General features: G+C 46.8%; 2 protein-coding genes and 1 pseudogene across 2 annotated transcripts; 2 read left to right on the forward strand and 1 right to left on the reverse strand.

Annotated features, from left to right (window-relative positions):
- Nucleotides 1-513: 513 nt before the first annotated feature.
- Nucleotides 514-7772, forward strand: LOC122681090 (the record flags this gene model as incomplete). Its single annotated transcript, XM_043882809.1, is given in 4 exon segments — nucleotides 514-2685; nucleotides 2687-3787; nucleotides 4877-4963; nucleotides 7614-7772. Coding segments are annotated over 4 exon segments (3519 nt in total), but the record flags the coding sequence as incomplete, so codon positions are not given.
- A 4122-nt stretch (nucleotides 7773-11894) lies between these two features.
- LOC122682083 lies at nucleotides 11895-14215 on the reverse strand (annotated as a pseudogene).
- Nucleotides 14216-19043: 4828 nt separating this feature from the next.
- On the forward strand, nucleotides 19044-20478 carry LOC122681091 (T-complex protein 1 subunit zeta-2-like). The gene is made up of 3 exons (XM_043882810.1): nucleotides 19044-19214; nucleotides 19326-19806; nucleotides 19941-20478. The coding sequence occupies exons 1-3, from the start codon at nucleotides 19044-19046 to the stop codon at nucleotides 19964-19966; spliced, it is 678 nt and encodes a 225-aa protein (XP_043738745.1). The 3' UTR covers nucleotides 19967-20478.
- Nucleotides 20479-21816: the final 1338 nt, after the last annotated feature.

The following is a 21816-nucleotide window of genomic DNA, read 5'->3' on the forward strand; positions in this document are numbered from 1 at the left end:
GTGGAAAATCCGCCTAAATGGTTAAAACCTTTTGTTCACAAACTTCCTAGTTCCTCCAGTTCACAGGTCCTGGTGATGGAGACCCCCCCGGAGGAAACCAAAAAGAAAGAGGACCCAAAATCAGTCCTTCAGGAATCATCTTATCCAAACCTGATAGATCTAGAAATGGAGATAAGGCCTCTGCCATATGTGCCCTCCTTGCAATCCCCTCTGAGGAGAGAAGCTCCCACAGGTGAACCGAGAGGATTAAGAGGGCCAACAGGAACCGACCGTGAGGGGGGACCAGCATTGGGGACCCGGGGGAAAACTAAGGGAGATAGGGGTAAGCAAGACCCTGAGGACCCAGAGTTACCTTCATCCACTGTTCAGGCGCTCCCCGTCCGAGTGGGACCAACTAACCCGGACGGAGAGCAAACCTAACAGTACTGGCCCTTTTCCACGAGTGATCTGTACAATTGGAAGACCCAAAACCCTCCTTTCTCAGAGAAACCCCAAGGCCTCATTGACCTCTTAGATTCCATTTTGTTCACTCATAATCCCACCTGGGATGATTGTCAGCAGCTGTTGCAGGTGCTCTTCACCACGGAAGAACGGGAGCGAATCCTGGCAGAGGCGCGGAAACGGGTCCCGGGGGTCGACGGGAGGCCAACCGCCCAGCCTCATCTCGTGGACGAGGGGTTTCCTCTGTTGCGGCCTAACTGGGATTTTGAGCGGATGGAAGGTAGGGAGCATCTCCGAGTGTACCACCAGACTCTAATGGCTGGCCTGCGGGCTGCAGCAAGAAAGCCGACAAATCTGGCAAAGGTAAATCTAGTAAGGCAAGAGCCCACTGAGAGCCCGGCAGCCTTCCTAGAGAGGCTGATGGAAGCTTTCAGGCAATATACACCTATGGACCCCCAGGCTGAGGAGTCACGCGCTGCAGTTCTGTTAGCGTTTGTAAATCAGGCAGCCCCAGATATTAGGAAGAAATTACAAAAGGTAGAGGGATTGGGAGAACAGACAATACAGGATTTACTGAAAGTAGCTGAAAAGGTATTTAATAATAGGGAGACCCCAGAAGAAAGGGAAGAGCGAATTCGACGGGAGGAAAGGGAATTAGCTGAGAAGATCAGGAAAGAAGATAGGGAACATAGGGCGAGGGAAAACCGGAAGAACCAGAGGGAGCTAGCCCAGATTCTTTTTGCGGGGATAAAGGCTGGAACAGAATTGAGGGAACCTCGAGACCCCCGGACGGGAGAAAAAGAAAAACCAAAAAGGCAGGCCCTAAAGAAGGATCAGTGAGCCTACTGCAAAGAACAGGGGCACTAGAAAAACGAGTGCCCTAAGAGAGACTCAAGGAGAGGAATGACCCAGAGAGAGAAAACCACCCTTGGAACTCGAGTTCTATATGCGGGGGAAGACAGTGACTAGGGGAGTCGAGACTCGGCACCCCTCCCCGAGTCCTGGGTAACCATACATGTGGAGGGGAAACCCGTTGGCTTCATGGTAGATACTGGCGCCCAACACTCTGTTTTAAATAAAAAACTGGGACCAATGTCTAAGAAAACCAGCTTAGTGCAAGGAGCCACGGAGACAAAAAGATATTGTTGGACCACAGAATGGAAAGTAAATCTGGGGACCCACCAGGTGTCCCATTCATTTTTGGTGATACCAGAATGCCCAGCCCCTCTACTTGGAAGAGACTTGTTGACGAAAGTTAATGCTCAGATCCATTTTGACCCTGGGGGAATGTCAGTCACGGATGGACTTGGACAACCGATACATGTCTTGTCCCTAGCCTTAAGAGATGAATACAAACTTTTTGCGCCTAAGCCCTCAGAGACCATAGCACTAGATGTACAACCGTGGGTCCATAAATACCCATTGGCCTGGGCAGAAACAGCAGGAATGGGACTAGCCAAACAGAGACATCCAGTCGTCATCGAGCTAAAGGCAGAGGCAGTTCCTGTGAGGGTGAGACAGTGCCCTATGAGCCAAGAAGCTCGGCGGGGGATCACTCCCCACATTCGACGGCTCATGGAGGCCGGAATCCTCAGGCGATGCCAATCCCCTTGGAACACCCCTTTACTGCCGGTGAAGAAGCCAGGGGGGACAGATTACAGACCTGTCCAAGACCTGCGAGAAGTCAACAAACGGGTGAGTGACATACACCCCAATGTCCCTAACCCGTATACCCTCCTGAGCAGTTTACTGCCTGAGTACACTTGGTACACTGTGTTGGACTTGAAAGATGCCTTTTTCAGCCTACCCCTGGTGGCCCAGAGCCAGGAGATATTTGCCTTTGAGCGGACTGAGGGGGAGGGCCAACCGGTAGTACAATTAACTTGGACCCGCCTCCCACAGGGGTTCAAGAACTCCCCTACCTTGTTTAATGAGGCTCTGAGTGAGGACCTCTACGAATATCGGGCTTGCCACCCAGAGGTCATTCTGCTACAATATGTAGATGACCTTATGTTGGCTGGAACCACAGAGGAAGCATGCAGCCGTGCCACCGGGGACCTATTACAGACCCTAGGCATCTTGGGGTATCGCGCTAGCGCAAAGAAGGCACAAATAGCCCGGCAAGAGGTCACCTATTTGGGGTATAAGATCAGACAGGGGCAAAGTTGGCTAACCCAGGCCATGAAAGAAACAATATTGCAGATACTAGAGCCCAAAAACCCCCGCCAGGTGAGAGAGTTTCTGGGGGACTGTTGGATATTGCAGACTGTGGATTATGGGGTTTGCTGAGAAGGCCCGGCCCTTATATGAGGGAAGTAAAGAGACCCCAAACTGGACTTGGACTGAGCCAATGAAACAGGCTTTCCAGACACTCAGACGGGCCCTACTAGAAGCCCCAGCCCTTGCCCTGCCTAACCCAAATAAGCCATTCCAGCTGTTTGTAGATGAAAAGCAAGGAATAGGAAAGGGGGTCTTGACTCAACAATGGGGACCATGGAAGCGGCCGGTAGCATACCTTTCGAAGCGATTAGACCCGGTGGCCGCTGGGTGGCCCCCTTGCCTTCGCATCATTGCAGCTACAGCCCTCCTCGTCCGCGATGCTGACAAGTTGACGTATGGACAGCAACTCTCGGTTTACACCCCCCACGCCGTGGAAGGGGTTTTAAAGCAGCCACCGGGTAAGTGGATCTCCAATGCCCGCTTGACACACTACCAGGCCTTGCTGCTCGGTGCCCCACGGGTGCGTTTTCAGATCCCTTGCTTCCTAAATCTGGCCACACTCCTACCCAACCCAGAGAAGGACCGCCCTCTCCATGATTGCAGTGAGATACTGGCTGAGGCCCTGGCGTCATGAAAAGACTTAACTGATGTACCCCTAAGCAACAGTGAGCTAGTGTGGTTCACCGATGGGAGCAGCTATGTAAAAGATGGGCAAAGGAAGGCGGGAGCCGCCATAGTTGATGATTCAGGGCAGACGATATGGGCTGAGACACTTCCCCCAAACACTTCTGCACAAAAAGCAGAATTGATTGCCCTAATACAGGCTCTAGAGCAAGCCAAAGGGAAGAGAGTCACCATTTTTACTGACAGCCAATATGCTTTCAGCACTGCCCATATTCAAGGTCCCACATACCAAGAAAGGGGATTTCGGACAGCTGAGGGAAAAGAGGTCAAAAATCTGCCCGAGATTCGCAGGCTCCTGGAAGCTGTCCAACTACCCCGGGCAGTAGCTATAGTACATGTCCCCAGTCACCAGAAAGAAGACCCTAAGGCACGGGGCAATCGTGCTGCTGATGCGGCCGCTCGAGAAGCGGCTAGCCGGGACTATGCTGCCCCCATATTAGCCGTGGGACTTCCACCTCCTGATATGGGGACCTTGCCACCAGTTCCCGAATATTCCCTCCCTGATCTCGCCTGGATCAACAAGGATACCACCCTCCAGAAAGATGACCAAGATGGATGGTACCAAGACCAAAACAACAACCTGATATTGCCTGCCACCCTGGGTCGTCACCTGTGTGAACACCTGCACACAAGTACACACTTGGGAGAAAAAAAGACCCTAACACTTCTCCAGACGGCCTGCCTGAGGTTCCCTCGACAAAATGCAACTGTACGAGAGATAATTCAAGCCTGCGAAGCATGCCAGCTGATGAGGGCAGAGAAGAAGCAGCACTCGGGAACGAGGTACCGAGGGGAAAAGCCAGGGCAACATTGAGAGATAGATTTCACTGAGGTAAGGCCAGGCAAGTACGGGTATCGCTATCTGTTGGTTCTGGTAGATACCTTCTCGGGGTGGGTGGAAGCCTTCCCCGCTAAGGGAGAGACAGCAATAGTGGTTGCTAAAAAGATCTTAGAGGAGATAGTGCCTAGGTATGGGCTGCCAGTGACTATGGGCTCTGATAACAGACCTGCCTTTGTGAGCCAGGTTGTACAAGGGCTGGCCCAAGCTCTGGGGACGAAATGGAAGTTACATTGCGAATATAATCCCCAGAGCTCAGGACAGGTTGAGAGAATGAATCGGACCCTAAAAGAAACTTTGACAAAGTTGGCAATAGAGACTGGCAGGCACTGGGTGACCCTCCTCCCCTTTGCACTCTTTCGGGCACGTAACACCCCTTATAAGCTGAATCTTACTCCTTTTGAGATTCTGTATGGAAGACCCCCTCCTGCGTATCCTATTTTCGAAGGAAAATGCCTGCCACCCCCTACTTTGAGGCAATTCCAGCAAACTCTGATGGCATTAAGTAAGGTGCATAACCATGTTTGGAAATTGATTCGAGAGATACACGAGGGCCAAAACAAGAGGGCCCTCTCCTCACATAATATTGGCCCAGGTGATTGGGTTTGGGTAAAACGACACCAATCTAAAGTATTAGAACCTAGATGGAAAGGCCCTTATGTTGTTCTCCTTACCACTCCTACCGCTGTCAAGGTCAACGGGATTGGACCCTGGGTTCACTGCAATCACGTGCGGCAAGCCACACCGGAAGAACAGGAGAAAGCGCGAGCAGAATGGAAGGTGAGTCCTCACCCGTCAAATCCTTTGAAACTGAAACTCGCCCGCCGGGAGGCCTCCTAATTCTCCTGCTGATGGCAGCTCTCATCGACCCAGGAGCGACCAGTCATAACCCCCATCAACCTGCTAAGATCACATGGAAACTCAACAACGGGCAAACTCATGAGCTGCTCAATGAGACCTCAGGAATCCACCCTCCAAACACCTGGTGGCCGGACCTGAACTTCGACCTCTCAAGCCTCTTCGCAAAGCAAGACGGTCTCTATGATAAGTACTATAGGGATGGGATAAAAAACCATAGGTTGGGGTTCTGGGCTTGCCTGGGCTATGTAAGAAATAACTGGAAAACTTGTGGTGGCTTAGAAAGCTATTATTGCAGGAGCTGGAGTTGTGTGACCTCTTGTGATGGACCCCAGAGGTGGGGTGTCGGAAACAGAGATCTAGTTAGCTTCACCTTCAAGGACCGTAGACACCAGGGGCCTCAGGTACGAGTACAATTTAACCAGGAACGGGGCGAAAAAAGAAAACCGCTGGACCTCAGGACTGACTTGGGGTTTTCAGCTTCACGTAAATTGGCCCGGCCCCTACCCAGGCGAGCTTTTAATCATTAAACAGGTTATTGAGCCAGTGCAGGTACATAGTTTAGGTCCCAATCTGGTCAAAACATTACAGGGGCACAAGGCGACCCCCAAGCCAACCACCTTCAGACCAAGCTTGCCGGGAACATTTAACATCTCCTCTACCCCGAGTCTCAGAGGCAAACTGACGGAAACCCCTGGCCCTCTGGCTGTTACCATTAGCTCAGCAATTCAGGACCCCCTATGGGCCTTAGTGAATGCAGCCTTTACGGTCTTAAACCATACCAACCCTAATGCGACCCAGTCCTGTTGGCTTTGTTATAATCTTCACCCACCCTTCTATGAGGCCATAGGCCTCAATGTCTCTTACCACTTATCTTCACACCAGAACCCACCCCAATGCCGATGGGAAGAATGCAAGTTTGGCCTCACAATGAATGAAGTTTGGGGACAGGGACTCTGTTTGGGCACAGTGCCACGTGATAAAACTCCCCTCTGTGCCCGGACTATTAGTAACCTACGCTTACATGGCAAAAATTGGATTGTGCCAGAGGTTGGGGGTTGGTGGATTTGTTCACATACTGGGCTAACCCCATGTTTAAATGTGAAGGTTTTTAACCAGAGTCAAGAATTCTGTGTCCTGGTTGCTGTAATGCCAAAAATCTTATACCACTCTGAAGAGGTTATGTACTCACATTGGGACCGGGAATTGCTAAGACAAAAGAGAGAGCCAATCAGTGCGATCACCATGGCAGCCTTGTTCAGTCTTGGGCTTGCAGGAGCAGGGACAGGAATAGCTTCACTATCTCTGCAAGGCCAAGGGTTTTCCTCCCTACGAGCCGCCATAGATGAAGATAGAACTCGCATAGAAGAATCAATCAGCCACTTAGAGAAGTCTCTGACTTCCTTGTCTGAGGTGGTCTTGCAGAATAGGAGAGGATTAGACTTGATTTTTCTCCAACAGGGTGGGGTCTGCACAGCTCTGGGAGAAGAATGTTGTTTCTATGCAGACCATACAGGAGTGGTAAGAGAATCTATGGCAAAAGTGAGAGAAGGACTGGCGCAACGAAAGAGGGAACGGGAGGCCCAGCAGGGATGGTTTGAGTCTTGGTTTCAACACTCCCCCTGGCTGACCACCTTAGTTTCCACCCTCCTGGGCCCGCTTATAGTGCTATTATTAACACTTACATTTGGCCCTTGTATTTTAAACCAGCTAATGTCATTTATTAAAGAACGTCTAAATACCATTCAGATTATGGTATTGAGGCAGCAATATCAGATGGTAGCCCAGGATGAAGAGAAAGATTCCTCTACAGAAACAACAAGACAGGGGGGAATGTGAGGCTGCCAGGGTTAATACCATGACAGGCGGCCTGGACCTAAGTTTTAGCTTCCCCCGAAATGGTAAGATTCCCTACCCCCATCAGGTAACCTGGAGCCAGCCAATCAACATGCGCCCAGTAAGAACAAAGGGAGAGCTGAAAAGCCCGCGAACGCCCAGGTTTGAAAAAAAGCCCGCAAAAGTCTGTACCAATAGAATTGCTTTGCAAACATGTAACCAATCCGCTTAAGCCAGCTACTAACTGTTTTTGCATATCTTATAAATTTGTGTAACAAGCTTGAGCTCAGCGCTTTCTGACCCTGCACCACTGTGATGTTTGTGGCAGAAAGCCCTGGCTCGAGTCAGTAATAAACTTCCCTTTTTTTGCGAGTTGCATTGTCTTGGAAGCCTTCTCTCTTCCCGCTTGGGGATTCGGACATCGGGCATAACATTCAAGTGTTTCTGGCTGAGTCTTTGAACACAGGGAGAGGTTTGTTTGTCTTTTCCATGGATCTTTGCTTCCCTCTCTCTTCCTCTGCTGGGGAGCTGATCTGAGGTTGGAATGGAAGTCCGAGCAATTTAAAATCTACTTGGTGAAGAGTTCCTTACCCAGTCATGGAAGCTGATAAGAACAAGATCCACTCCTGTGACACAGATGAGAAAACCAAGGCTCAGGATGGCGAGATGATTAGGTCAAGGAGACACACACTGAAAAGGTCAACCTGCCCAGGGCTATCTGTTTCTTTCCCTGCAGTCTCCCACTTTGAAAGGAGATCCAGACCTTGCTTGTCCAGGGCAGTCTCTTCACCTGCTCCCTAGCCTTTCTGAGGACATGGCCTCCCCTGCCCCTGGCATACAGTACCTGGTCTACATTAAACACTGGACAGACACTTGTGATGACAGAAGAGACTGAGGAAGCAAGATGTGAAGAAGAAAAGGTAGACTTTGAAGCGAGTAAATATTTTATGTGCTGAGTGGGATACTTGAAGCCTAACATCTTTTTTAAAATTAATTTTATTTATTTATGGTGGGTTGTGCTGCATGACCTGCATCTAGCTGCCAATCACCCGCTGACCAAGGCACGTCTTTCCCTCTGGAAGAGGCTGCCCAGAAAACCCAGATTGTGTTAGCATCCTTGCATTCTTTAGTTATGGAATCAGACCAGAGGTGCTCAATCTGGGTTCATCTAAAGATCAAGGGGTCAAGGAGGGGGTGAGCGACACACAGCACTGGAAATGTTGATTTCGTTGTCTAGATTTCTGCTTCTTTTCATACCCTAATTAGAAACATTTCCGGGCAGTTCTGCTTGCCTTATCTTCAGTAGAACAGGAAGGCAAACCGCAAGTTCCCTTGAATCATCATCTCCTCTAGTAGTTTTTGTTTTCACTTCTAGCTAACTCTTTTTGAACATCGCATCTTATATGTAAACCCAATACGTAAGTCAGTTCACAGGAGAAGCTGTCTCCCTGAGCTTGCAGCCCTTCTCTCTTCTCAGTCTCTGCCCCTCTCTTCTCCCCTTTCCCCACCTGCCTCCCAGTCTTGTTCCACCCCACCCCCATGGGCCTCTGTATTTGTCATGATGATATTGTTTACAAATGACAGGAGCTCCTAACAGAAAGTCCAGGCATAGGACTAACTTCAGGCATAGCTGGAGGCAGGTGCGCAAATGAGAACAGCCAGCATCCTGTCCCTTTCGTCTGCCTCCTGCTTTCTTTGATGGTGGCTTCATCCTCAGATACCACTCCTGCAGTCCCATGCAACTTGGTACCCAGTGGTCCATGGGAAGGGGGACCGCTCTTTCTCAGTAGTTCGAGTTCTGAGAGTCTCCCGGGGCTGCCTTGGGCCACATGGGGCTGCTGTTCCCCAGCTGTGGTGAACTCGTGGACCAGGCATCTCCCTGTGGCTGATGGTGAGTGGGATCTGAGTCACCTGATTCACAGTCCTGCGGCAGCAGTCACCTGGGACCGCTGTGGACAGGGGCAAAGCTGAAAACCTCCCATCGCATCCGGTTCTGTCAGCTGCAGAGATGCCTGACTGAAGCCCAGAGACAGTGACAGACTTGCTCACGGCCACACCAGTCTAGAGACACGCCGGGTCCCAGGCACTCCTGAATTCCAGTTCAGTTTCCTCTGTTGACACCCGCTGTGTTTTCAGAGAGGGGAAAACCATTTTATTTCCTGATAAAGAGAGTTCTTCGAAGCACCTCTTGTGGCATCCATCCTAAGGGACCATCAGTGACATTGCCCTTCTGTTCCCTCTGATGATGCATGAAAGTGCCAACCCTTTAAGATCCAGCACATGTCACCACATGAACGGAACAAACTCAGGGAAGGATTCTTTCCTTCCTGCAATTAGAAACCAAGAAAGAATCTTCCTTTCTTCTTTGTTTCTCAGTATCTATTTTTTGGGTCAGACCTGTGCTCTATATAACATTCAGGGAAATGAGCCAATTATCCAGGTATTTCACGGGAAATGCAATTCTTTGGCTTGAGCAACTCACATCATTAGCTGCTTCCCACTTCCACTCAACTGCTGGCTCTGCGGGTAAAGAGGCTTTCTGTGTCACCTGATGAAAAGATGGCAAAAAGGAGAATATGTAAGGATTTTTCTGTATATTCATTATTAATACTTTCATTAGAAAGGACACAAAGTTCTCTATTGGGTCTGAGAGCTGCTGGAGTCCCTTCAAACCTGAAGGGCGTCGCCACAGGCCACATGTTTCATCACACAATGGGTACCTGGGCAACCCATGGATCGAGGAGCCTGACTGTGGGCTGAGTCCCAGCTCTGCTCCTCGAATTCTGAGTAGCTTGAGTCTGGATGATTAACCTCCTCCATGATCCTATAAATAAGTTTCTTTTTCTACAGGACAAGATTTTAACAGTGCTTATTACCTCATAAGGTTTTCATGAGAATTCAGTGAGTTAATATACCTAAGTGCTTAGTCCAATGTCTGGCACATAATAATATCAGGTAATGCATTTTATTACTATTGTCACTTACTTATTTGACTCTCACTTAAGTGTTCTTATGTGAGAAAGTTTGAGTTCTTCATTTGAAGGGTTTGCTTGTTTTCTTCATTTTGTCAACTGTTTCTTTCCAGTTCCTGGATTTATATTGTTCTGGGATGTTATTGTTGTTGTTGTTGTTTACTTGCTAAGTCATGTATGACTCTTTGGGACCCCAAACCCTTTAGAAAGTCATAGAAAGTCATCACAATTAAGCTCAAAAGTTCAACTTAAATAAGGACCACAGGTGATGATTTCTAGGGGTGCCATAAGTCAACACCTGCTGTGATTCTGCCTTGGAGATAGAGGATGAAAGTGAGTCCAACAAATGAATGAAGATCACAGTGTACTTTTATTTCCAAAAATTAAGCATTTTTTGAACCTGACTGTCCCCCTGCTTAAAATGCACAGTGGGTTTCCGCATGCAGGTCTGGGAAAGTGGTCATGGGGGAGACACCGGCAGCATGACGTCCAGGGTCATTCACTCCAGACATGTTGCACTCCCAGGGCTACCCACAGACTCTGGAAGGGTACAGCAAGTAAAACGATGAATTGTCTTCTTGGTTTTTGACAGCTTGATGGGAGCTCTGTTATGAACATATCGACTCCTGGTTGTAGAAATAGTCCTTAAAGCCTCCTCCATGGCAGCAATGACCCTCTGGGGTCACTGGGCCACGGTTCAATGATGCAGTTTTCAGGAGAGGTGCTAGGGTGTCCAGGTTGGACTTGGGGGTGTGAGTGGGCACCCCGAGTTTGAACCTCCACTTCTCCACTTGTAGCTGAGTTTTTGTAGACTCCTGAGTTTCAGATGCCTCATCTGTAAAACAAGGATGAGCCCAGTATTTGCCTCAAGAGGTTATGCAGAGACCAAAGAAGTGAGTGCCTGTAAAGAACTTAGCCCAGTTCCTGGCATGGGGTCAGTTCTGCATGCAGATGTGTATTTTTGGCTGTGCACTGTGCTCATGTATAAGTGCTCTGTGTCCCTGCTATTTAAAAGGAGGGCCCCAGGCCAGTAGCCATATCCTATGGGAGCTTGTCAGAGTCAGAATTCAGAATCTGAGAGAAGAACATTAGCATATGTACACTACCAGATGGACAATAGCTAGTGGGAAGCTGCTGTGTAGCACAAGGGGCTCAGTTTGGTGCTGTGATGACCTGGAGGCGTGGGATGGGAGGGGATGGGAGGGAGGCTCAAGAGGGAGGATATAAATATACTTATAGCGGACTCACATGGCTGCGCAGCAGAAACTAACACAACATCATACAGCAATTGTACTCCAATTAAAAATAAAGGATAAAAAAAAGAAATTCAGAATCTTAGGCTCCACTCCCAACCTGTTGAATTAGCTTTAGCACTTGAACAAGATCCAGGGTGATTCCAGCAGGCATTTCTGTTTAGAAGCACTGCTCTCAGTTAAAAGGTACACAGAAAGGGCAGCTGGGTCCGTTTTGATATGGAAACCTGTTGGCAGCATCATGTTGGTGCAAAAAGACATCAGCTCCAGGGCACAAAATATACAGTGACCCTGACTTAGCTGGCATTTTGGGGCAGTCACATAACCCCTCTGGAATGAGGTTTTTTCATCTGTGAGGTGACTCACCTATGTTGAAGACTTTAATGTGAAAAGTAATATAAAACAGTGAAAAGTATGTTATTTTATCTTGTTTACATAGAAAAAAGACATCATAATCCCTATGGCTGTCAATACCATTTTCAAAGAATTCAATTCCCCATCTTCCATGTTAATTTGCTGAGTGGCAAAGACCTATTATTTGGTGTCTCAATTACAATAATGCAGAGTGACAGTGGCCCAGGAATTTCAGCCTGGTATGTTTGGAAACTAAATGGGAGAGTTTTGTACTTTGGCAAAATAGCATTACCCTAGAAAAGACCAGCCGTGTGGTCAATGGGGATGTTTACACCATTGACAAAATAGTCATGGAATTGCAATGTCACAAACGATGGCCACAAGCAGAAGCCAGTAGGATGCTTCCAGGTGGTATGGTTCAATGTGACACATGTTTATCAGCCACAAAAGCCTTTAATTATTTTCAAACATCACAACCAAAGTGAGAAACAAATCATATTGTTCACATTAGCACAGATAAAATACAAAAACCCCAAAACATTACAGCACAAGAAAAATACACAGTTGTATACCGAAGACACAGCATAATGTAAGAATTCATGGGAGAGCAGAACGTGGGGACATCCAGAAAGTACAGTCCAAAGTCCCCTGGGGTGGAAGTGGGTCTGATGGATGCATGCGGCACACAGCTTTGGACAGGGTTCATCAGCAAAGCTTGCCCTGAGCTCACAGGAGTGAATCACTTTACTTGATATGGTATAGACCTTGATAACAGGGTCACCCAACAGTAACACCATGTCGAACAAAAGGAACTGTGAATTAGAAACCATCCTCCTTCATAGATCACAGCAAATAGAAAACCTGTGATAGAGACTCAGTTCTTATGAACAAAACACCTTCCAAGAAAACCACAGGCAGCTCAGAGTCTAACTTCCTGAAACTACAATCCAGCGGTTTCTTGAAACACATGTCCTCCCACCCACGATTCCCTCTCTTGTTTTAAAGACAGAAAAGGAATCATAGGAACAATTGCCTTTTTGAAATAGGGAAATGTATGCCGTAAAATAGCAAGGTATCAAAATACTTTGTACACAGGTATGTTCTGATTCTCCAAAGCACTTTACTTCTCTTTCATTAGAGTCTTGCAAGCTGCCCTGTGTCGAATGCTTACAAACCCAACAACAACAAAAATAATATCAATAACACAAAAATAGAAGTGGGTTCCATTCCCATGCTATTTTGGTGGGGGGAGAGGGGTGGAGTCAAGAAGAGGGGCAAACAGCATAGTATTACTTCTCCCACAAAGAGGTTGCTGTTTTTAGGAAGTTGTTTTACTGTAAATAGAATAATAGATGAGAAACTCAGTCTCTTATGAGATGAGGGCAAAGCTATTTGAGCAGCTGGCGGCTAGGTGTTGGTAGCTGTAACAGGTTTGCTTGAGGGAGATTTCAGCCACCCTTACTGTTACTGCAAATCCTTCAGTGTGTCTGACCTGAAACATGAAGGAGTGAGTGGGAAGCATCATAGACCCTGGATGCGTGAAAATGAATTCAGACAGCACCCAAGCAGCCCCTACAGGTCCTCCCCCACCAGTGACTATTCGAGAAATCAGAGTTTGTGACTTACCCATGGCTAAGCCTGTAAAGAATCCGCCTGCAATGCAGGAGACACAGGAGACGGGTTCGATCCCTAGGTCAGGAAGACCCCTGGAGGAGGAAATGGCAACCCACTCCAGTATTCTTGCCTGGAAAATCCCATGGACAGAGAAGCCGGGTGGGCTATAGTCCACAGGGTCACAAAAGAGTCAGACATGACTGAAGCGACTTAACACAACCACACAGCACGTGGGCATCCTTTCAGAGAGCCTGTTGTATCCATTTTTCCCTTTCAGAAGGCTCCCTGCAAGCTTAGAAACCAAAGACACATAGGATCATGGCTAATAACACATTTTTTATGTATTTTAAGTAGTTTTCACCCTTCCTGCTAAACCCCTGGGCTGGCTGGAGGGTCGAAGGTGACCAGACTGAGTACCCTTCCCATGGCCTCACGTCTTATCCCATGTTCATGCTGTTGCAGCTGCAGAGAATCTCCTTAAAGGTATTGCACAGCTCCAGGCTCCGGAAAGCATAGATCAGCAGGCTGGTGATGGAGGTGCACACGATGAAGATCAGGTGGGTGTTGAAGTGGGTGGTGTAGCAGACACAGTGGGGTTGGTGGGGCAGGTTACGATGAGGACAGGGTGGAGAAAGAAGGGGGTCCAGAAGAAGATGGAGACCCCCAGCAGGCTGGTGATGGTGACTGCCCCCTTCACACACAAGTGCTGCTGGCCAATGGGCCACCCCATCGGCAGGCAGCAGTGCAGCGATGTGCTCTATGTAAAGCAGGCCGAAGAGGAGCATGTGCGTGTAGAGGGTGCCCAAGAGCAGCAGCGTGGCAAGGAACATGCTGACCAGGCACACGATGACCATCTTGCTCTCAGAGTAGATGATGAACATCACACTGCAGACCCTGCAGCCCAGCCAGATGGCTGCAATCAAGACCAGCACTTTCCACATGGTCATGATGCTATGGTAGCAAAGTATGTAGAAGATGGTGACGTACCTGTCAACTGCAATGGCCAGGAGGTTACAGATGGGAACCACCAGGGAGATGCAGATCATGGAGTCAAAGACATTGTCCATGAGCTAACCCAGCGATCAAACTTGTGTCTCCTGCGTCTCCTCCATTGGCAGGCAGATTCTTTACCACTGAACTACCTGTCGTTGTTGTTCAGTCACTAAGTCGTGTCCAAATCCTTGCAACCCCATGGACTGCAGCACGCCAGGCTTCCCTGTCCTTCACCATCTCCTGGGGCTTGCTGAAACTCATGTCCATTGAGTCTGTGATGACATCCAACCATCTCATCCTCTGTCGCCCACTTCTCCTCCTGCCCTCAATCTTTCTCAGTATCAGGGTCTTTTCCAATGAGTTGGCTCCAGAGCACCACCTGGGAATTCCTATAAAGCAGGTAACAGATGCCTAATAGGACCCCAAAGATGCCATGTTTCCTCTTTGACTTGCTAATTTTCTAGACGCCCTGGTGGTAATATACTGACTCAACTTCTTGGGTCAAATATTCCTCAGGTCTAGGATTTGCTGTAATTAAACCTTGAGGAAATTGAAGCTCTTCCCTTTGAGAAAAAGCTCATGAGATGAATGATTCACACTTTCCAATGAACCATGGCCTCCCTGTGATTTTTCTTGCTGCTTCTGCTAACTTTGCTATTCCCTCTTATGCACTGCTTCTTGTGTTTCCCAGTCTCCACTGATAGCTAAATTGTTCAAGAGCAGCAGGCAAGGCTCCTTGCAGCCCTGAGAGTCTTTCCAGCTGGGGAACTTCAAGAGGACTTGGCTGTGAGCGACACCATGAACAAAGCTCCTTATACCCAGGGGTTGGGGAGGGAATGGAATGTGAGAAGTCACCCCTAAATTTTAAATGATTCTCAGAATGCAGGGACTAAAGTGATGAGCATGTTTTAATTCATCAAATACTTTCTTGACAATCATCTGAGTTCAAACAGACACACGATGGCAGAGACTGCTGGTTTGCCTTCCTCAGTATCTACTCTCCATCATGCCATAATAATAAAAAGATTACACATGGTGACCCAGAGCAAATATTCTGTTTTCAGTCCTCCTTGCAGCTAGGTGTGTCCTGTGGCTAAATTCTGGCCAGTAGGATGGCAATGGAAGCTTTGTTTGGTAGCTTCCAACGACACTTCCTGAGGAGAGCTGGTGAATGCCCTTGGTTTTTTACTTCCATCCTGCTTTCTGAAGATAACTGTGACGGCTGGAGCTCCAGCCAACATCTTGGACCATGAGTACTAGTGCTACAGTTCAGGGATAAGAATCTGGAAAGAAATTAGATTCCTAAGGACTTATTGGCACAGAGCCACCTTACCTGGCCACCTCTGGACTTCTACCTGAGAGCAAGAACAGTTTTATTTGTTCAAAGCCATCATTAAACAGCCTCAATGTCACCTTGATACCAAGAGGAGAAACTGAAGCTATAGCTCTCGTCTTGATTTCTGTGCCCGAGAATGTGTTTTCACTCATGAAGTCTTCTGACTTTATGAAGTGGTTTTCAGAGGCTTAGGAATGTTGTCCATTGAAAGTTCCTGTGAGATGGCAGAAAATGGGGAGGTTTTATGCTCCACAGTAGATACTCAAAAGATATGTTAATTCAGTGAATGATGTAGGATGATGAAGCTAAACTTTTATGAGCTGGAAATCTGCTAGGCTCAGGCAGGGCCAGAAGCCGAAAAGAAGCTCTTGTTCTTCTCAATTTACTCAACAATGACTTGAACAAAAGAAGGATGAGTTGGCCAAATGTGCCATGACTTGCTTTGGTGTTCGTCAAGTTTTCCTTGAAATAAACATCCTCACACATGTGCCTGCCTACTTGAAGGATGTTTAATTTTTTCTCTTTGTAAATTTTATTCATTGTAGAAAAACAATACAGAAAAGCTTAAGAAAGAAATAAATTAAGTGATAGTACTGCTACCTTCCTTATGATATTCTCATTTTAGTCTTGATTTTATGAAAAACAAGATATGTTTGTGACTAGAATTTACCCTCCCTCCTTGAGTTTTTCTCCTGCTTTCCCTACATTAAAGCATGTACAGGGCCCTGATCTTCCATAACTGGGGAGGGGCCCTGTGCCGGGGCAGGGAGGCTGGCTAAGTTGCCTACAAGACCCTTCCTTTGTTGTCTTTATTTCTACATCAGTGCTCATTGATGGGAAAAAAGAGGGACTTCTTCAGACTAGTAATGATTAACCTGGGGTTCCCAGAATGACCCCAACCTGAGTTCTACCTGGGCTGTACCAGGCAGATGTGGTAAGGCCTCTATTAGTCGCTCACTTGTTTTTGACTCTTTGTGACCCCATGGACTGTAGCCCCTGTCCATGGGATTCTCCAGGCAAGAATAAGAATATTGGAATGGGTTGCCATTCCCTTCTCCAGGGAATCTTCCCCACCTAGGGATCAAACCCGCATCTCCTGCATTACAGGCAGATTCTTTACCATCCGAGCCATGCGGAAGCCCTAAGGCCCGAAACAGAATATGCACACAAATCACTTAAGGATCTGGTTGAAGTGCAGACTCTAATCCCGTGGTACCCAAGTGATGCTCATGCTGCTGGTTCAGACCACACCTGGAGTGGTGGGCCCTACAGGGTGTCAAGGTTGCTTTCGAGAATTCTGGCATAAGTGTCACCCAGACTTGTAACCTTTTCTGGTCAGAAAGACCAGAGCAGCTGACCTGGCAGAAAAACAAGGCCTTGGCAATGGGCATTTTGGGATAATGCTGTGCACACATGAGCAAAGACCATGGGGTTCTGGGTAAAAACCTTGACTAAACCCCAGATGAAGGAAGGGCTGAGCCCAACCAAGGTCAAATTTCTTAAGATTTTTGCAGGACTAGGCTTAGAAGTAAAATTAAGTTGATTTATGAAATATAAGACCTTTGAGAACTAACACCCATAAAAGATGTCCTTTTCATTATCTGGGACTGGAATACAAAACTAGGATGTCAAGAAACACCTGGAGTAACAGGCAAATTTAGCCTTGGAGTAAAGAAGAAGCACGGCAAAGGCTAATAGACTTCTGCCAAGAGAACGCACTGGTCATAGCAAACACCCTCTTCCAACAACACAAGAGAAGACTCTACACATGGACATCACCAGATGGCCAACACTGAAATCAGATTGATCATATTCTTTGCAGCCAAAGATGGAGAAGCTCTATACAGTCAGCAAAACAAGACTGGAAGCTGACTGTGGCTCAGGTCATGAATTCCTTATTGCCAAATTCAGACTTAAGTTGAAGAAAGTAGGGAAAACCACTAGGCCATTCAGGTATGACCTAAATCAAGTCCCTTATGGTTATATAGTGGAAGTGAGAAATAGATTTAAGGGACTAGATCTGATAGACAGAGTGTCTGAAGAACTATGGACGGAGGTTCATAACATTGTACAGGAGGACAGGGATCAAGATCATCGCCAAGAAAAAGAAATGCAATAAAGCAAAATGGCTGTCTGAGGAGGCCTTACAAATAGCTGTGAAAAGAAGAAAAGCCAAAAGCAAAGGGGAAAAGTAAAGATATACCCATCTGAATGCAGAGTTCCAAAGAATAGCAAGGAGAGATAAGAAAGCCTTCCTCAGTGATCAGTGCAAAGAAAGAGAGGAAAACAATAGAATGGGAAAGACTAGAGAGATCTCTTCAAGAAAATTAGAGATACCAAGGGAATATTTCATGCAAAGATGGGTACAATAAAAGACAGAATTGGTATGGACCTAACAGAAGCAGAAGATATTAAGAAGAGGGGGCAAGAATACACAGAAGAACTATATAAAAAAGATCTTCATGATGCAGATAATCACAATGATATGATCACTCACCTAGAGCCAGACATCCTGTAATGTGAAGTCAAGTGGGCCTTAAGAAGCATCACTACAAACAAAGCTAGTGGAGGTGATGGAATTCCAGTTGAGCTATTTCAAATGCTAAAAGATGATGCTGAGAAGGTGCTGCACTCAATATGCCATCAAATCTGGAAAACTCAGCAGTGGCCACAGGACTGGAAAAAGTCAATTTTCATTGAAATCCCAAAGAAAGCAATGCCAAAGAATGCTCAAACGACTGCAAAATTTCACTCATCTCACATGCTAGTAAAGTAATGCTCAATATTCTCCAAGTCAGGCTTCAACAGTACATGAACCATGAACTTCCAGATGTTCAAGAAGGATTTAGAAAAGGCAGAGGAACCAGAAATCAAATTGCCAACATGCCCTGGATCATCAAAAAAGCAGGAGACTTCCAGAAAAACATCTATTTCTGCTTTATTGACTATGCCAAATCCTTTGACTGTGTGGATCACAACAAACTGTGGAAAATTCTTCAAGAGATGGGAATACCAGACCACCTGACCTGCCTCTTGAGAAATCTATCTGCAGATCAGGAAGAAACAGTCAAAACTGCACATGGAACAATGGACTGGTTCCAAATAGAGAAAGGAGTATGTCAAGGCTGTATACTGTCACTTGCTTATTTAATTTATATGCAGAGTACATGATGAGAAACGCTAGGCTAGATGAAGCACAAGCTGGAATCAAGACAGCTGGGAGAAATATCAATAATCTCAGATATGCAGATGACACCACCCTTACGGCAGAAAGCAGAGAAAAACTAAGGAGCCTCTTGATGAAAGTGAAAGAGGAGAGTGAAAAAGTTGGTTTAAAACTCAACATTCGGAAAACTAAGATCATGGCATCCGGTCCCAACACTTCATGGCAAATAGATGGGAAAACAGTGAAAACAGTGACAGACTTAATTTTGGGGGGCTCCAAAATCACTGCAGATGGTGACTGCAGCCATGAAATTAAAAGACGCTTACTCCTTGGAAGGAAAGTTATGACCAACCTAGACAGCATATTAAAAAGCAGAGACAGAGGGTCGCTTCTCCGACATTCTGTTAATGGCTGCGATAAAGGCCATAAACTCCAAGGCTGAGGTGGCACGGGCCCAGGCGGCCTTGGCCGTCAATATATGTGCCGCCCGAGGGCTGCAGGATGTGTTGCGGACCAACTTGGGTCCCAAGGACACCATGAAAATGCTGTGGTGGATTCTGTTTTGGCAATTAGGAGACCGAATTACCCTATCGATCTCTTCATGGTAGAAATCATGGAGATGAAGCATAAATCGGAAACAGATACAAAGTTGATCAAAGGGTTAGTTCTAGATCATGGCCCCTGTCATCCAGATATGAAGAAATGAGTAGATGATGCATTTATCCTTACCTGTAATGTATCACTAGAATATGAAAAAACTGAGGTGAGCTCTGGTTTCTTTTATAAGACTGCAGAAGAGAAAGAGAAATTGGTAAAAGCTGAAAGAAAATTTATTGAAGACAGAGTACAAAAAATAATAGACTTGAAAGTCCGTGCTCAGTCCAATAAAGGATTTGTTGTCATTAATCAAAAGGGAATTGATCCATTTTCCTTAGACGCTCTTGCAAAACATGGCATTTTAGCTCTTTGTAGAGCAAAAAGAAGAAACATGGAAAGACTCTCTCTTGCTTGTGGTGGAGTGGCTGTGAATTCTGTTGAAGACCTCAGTGTAGATTGCTTGGGACATGCTGGTCTTGTATATGAGTACACATTAGGTGAGGAAAAATACACTTTTATTGAGGACTGCATTAACCCTCGCTCTGTCACCTTGTTGGTTAAGGGACCAAATAAGCATACTCTCACACAAATCAAGGATGCTGTAAGGGATGGACTTCATGCCATCAAAAATGCCATTGAAGATGGTTGTGTTGTTCCGGGAGCAGGTGCTGTTGAAGTGGCAATAGCTGAAGCTCTAGTTACATACAAGCAGACGATACAAGGAAGAGCTCGTCTTGGAGTCCAAGCTTTTGCTGATGCTTTACTCATTATCCCTAAGGTTCTTGCTCAGAATTCTGGTTATGACCTGCAGGAAACACTAGTAAAAGTTCAGGCTGAGCATTCAGATTCAAAACAACCAGTCGACATAGATCTGAATACAGGTGAGCCAATGGTAGCAACAGATGCAGGAGTGTGGGATAATTATTGTGTAAAAAACAAGTTCTTCACTCTTGCACTGTGACCGCCACCAACATTCTCCTGGTTGATGAAATTATGCGAGCTGAAGTATCGTGCCTTGGACTTCTCTGGTGGCTCAGTGGTCAAGAATCCGCCTGCCAATGCAGAAGACACCCTCTTCCCTGGTCTGGGAAGCTCCCACATGCCGCAGAGCAACTAAGCCCATGCAGCACAGCTCTAGAGCCTGGAAATCACAACTACTGCACCCACCCGCTGCAGCTACCAAAGCCTCCACGCCCTGGAACCTGTGCTCTGAAACAAGAGAAGCCACAGTAATGAGAAGTCCGCACACTGCAACGGAGAGTAGCCCCCACTTGCCACAACTAGAGAAAAGCTCAAGTGGCAACAAAGACCCAGCGTAGCCAAAAAAAACATTTTAAAAAATTGCTAAAAAAAAAAAAGTACCTTGCCTCCCGCCTTGCTCCGTATTGTCTGCTTTCTTTTACTTCGGACTACTCATCCCCTCCTGAGATTTAAATAAAATGCCGATTTGTCCATTGTTCACCTCCCTTGCACCAGAATGGAAGATGCTTTCTGTCCCCAGCTGAATCTTCAGTGCTTAGAACAGTCCTTGACATAGGGTAGGGGCTCCAGCAATCTTTGTTAATCTAGTGATGGCTAGTTAGTGCTGACCTCGGCACACTTTATGTGGCTGTTTTCCCGTTTGCGGAGCCCAAGAGGCACCAGGGTAGATTAGGGGGTGGCGAGTTATCACCTGGTGGGCTTCTGTAGCAAGGTCTGGGGTGCTGTTTTGGGACCCTGTGTTGGCTGACACCACTACTTTCTCCGCTTCTGGCCCCAGATTGTCTTTTCTCATAATTAAAGGTAGTTACGGTCAGTTTGCAAAGCAAAAAAATAAAATAAAAAGCAGAGACATTATTTTGCCAACAAAGGTCCCTCTAGTCAAAGCTATGGTTTTTCCTGTAATCATGTATGGATATGAGTGAGTGAAGTGAAGTTGCTCAGTTGTGTCCGACTCTTTGCAACCCCATGGACTGTAGCCTACCAGGCTCCTCCATCCGTGGGATTCTCCAGGCAAGAATACTGGAATGGGTTGCCATTTCCTTCTCCAGGAGATCTTCCCAACCCAGGGACTGAACCCAGGTCTCCCGCACTGCAGGCAGACGCTTTAACCACCAGGGAAGCTCCAATGGATATGAGAGTTGGACTATAAAGAAAGCTGAGTGCCAACGTATTGAAGCTTTTGAACTGTGGTGATGGAGAAGACTCTTGAGAGTCCCTTGGACTGCAAGGAGATCCAACCAGTCCATCCTAAAGGAAATCAATCCTGAATATTCATTGGAAGGACTGATGCTGAAGCTGAAACTCGAATACTTTGGCCACGTGATGGGAAGAACTGACTCATTGGAAAAGACCCCAATGCTGGGAATGATTGAAGGCGGGAGGAGAAGGGGATGACAGAGGATGAGATGGTTGGATGGCATCACTGACTCAGTGGACATGAGTTTGAGTAAACTCTGGGAGTTGGTGACGGACAGGAGGCCTGGCATGCTGCAGTCCATGGGGTCACAAAGAGTTGGACACGACTGAGTGACTGAACTGAACTGATGAAAAATAAACAAGTGTTCACTTTTTTACAAACATGAATTTGGGGACTGAAACATTTCATACTCTATCATGATGTACATTAAATAAGTTCACAGCATGCTGCATAAACATTTTAAAAATCTTGTTTT

The sequence above is a fragment of the Cervus elaphus genome, chromosome 23, assembly GCF_910594005.1.
Source record: "Cervus elaphus chromosome 23, mCerEla1.1, whole genome shotgun sequence".
Classification (NCBI taxonomy): Eukaryota; Metazoa; Chordata; class Mammalia; order Artiodactyla; family Cervidae; genus Cervus; species Cervus elaphus.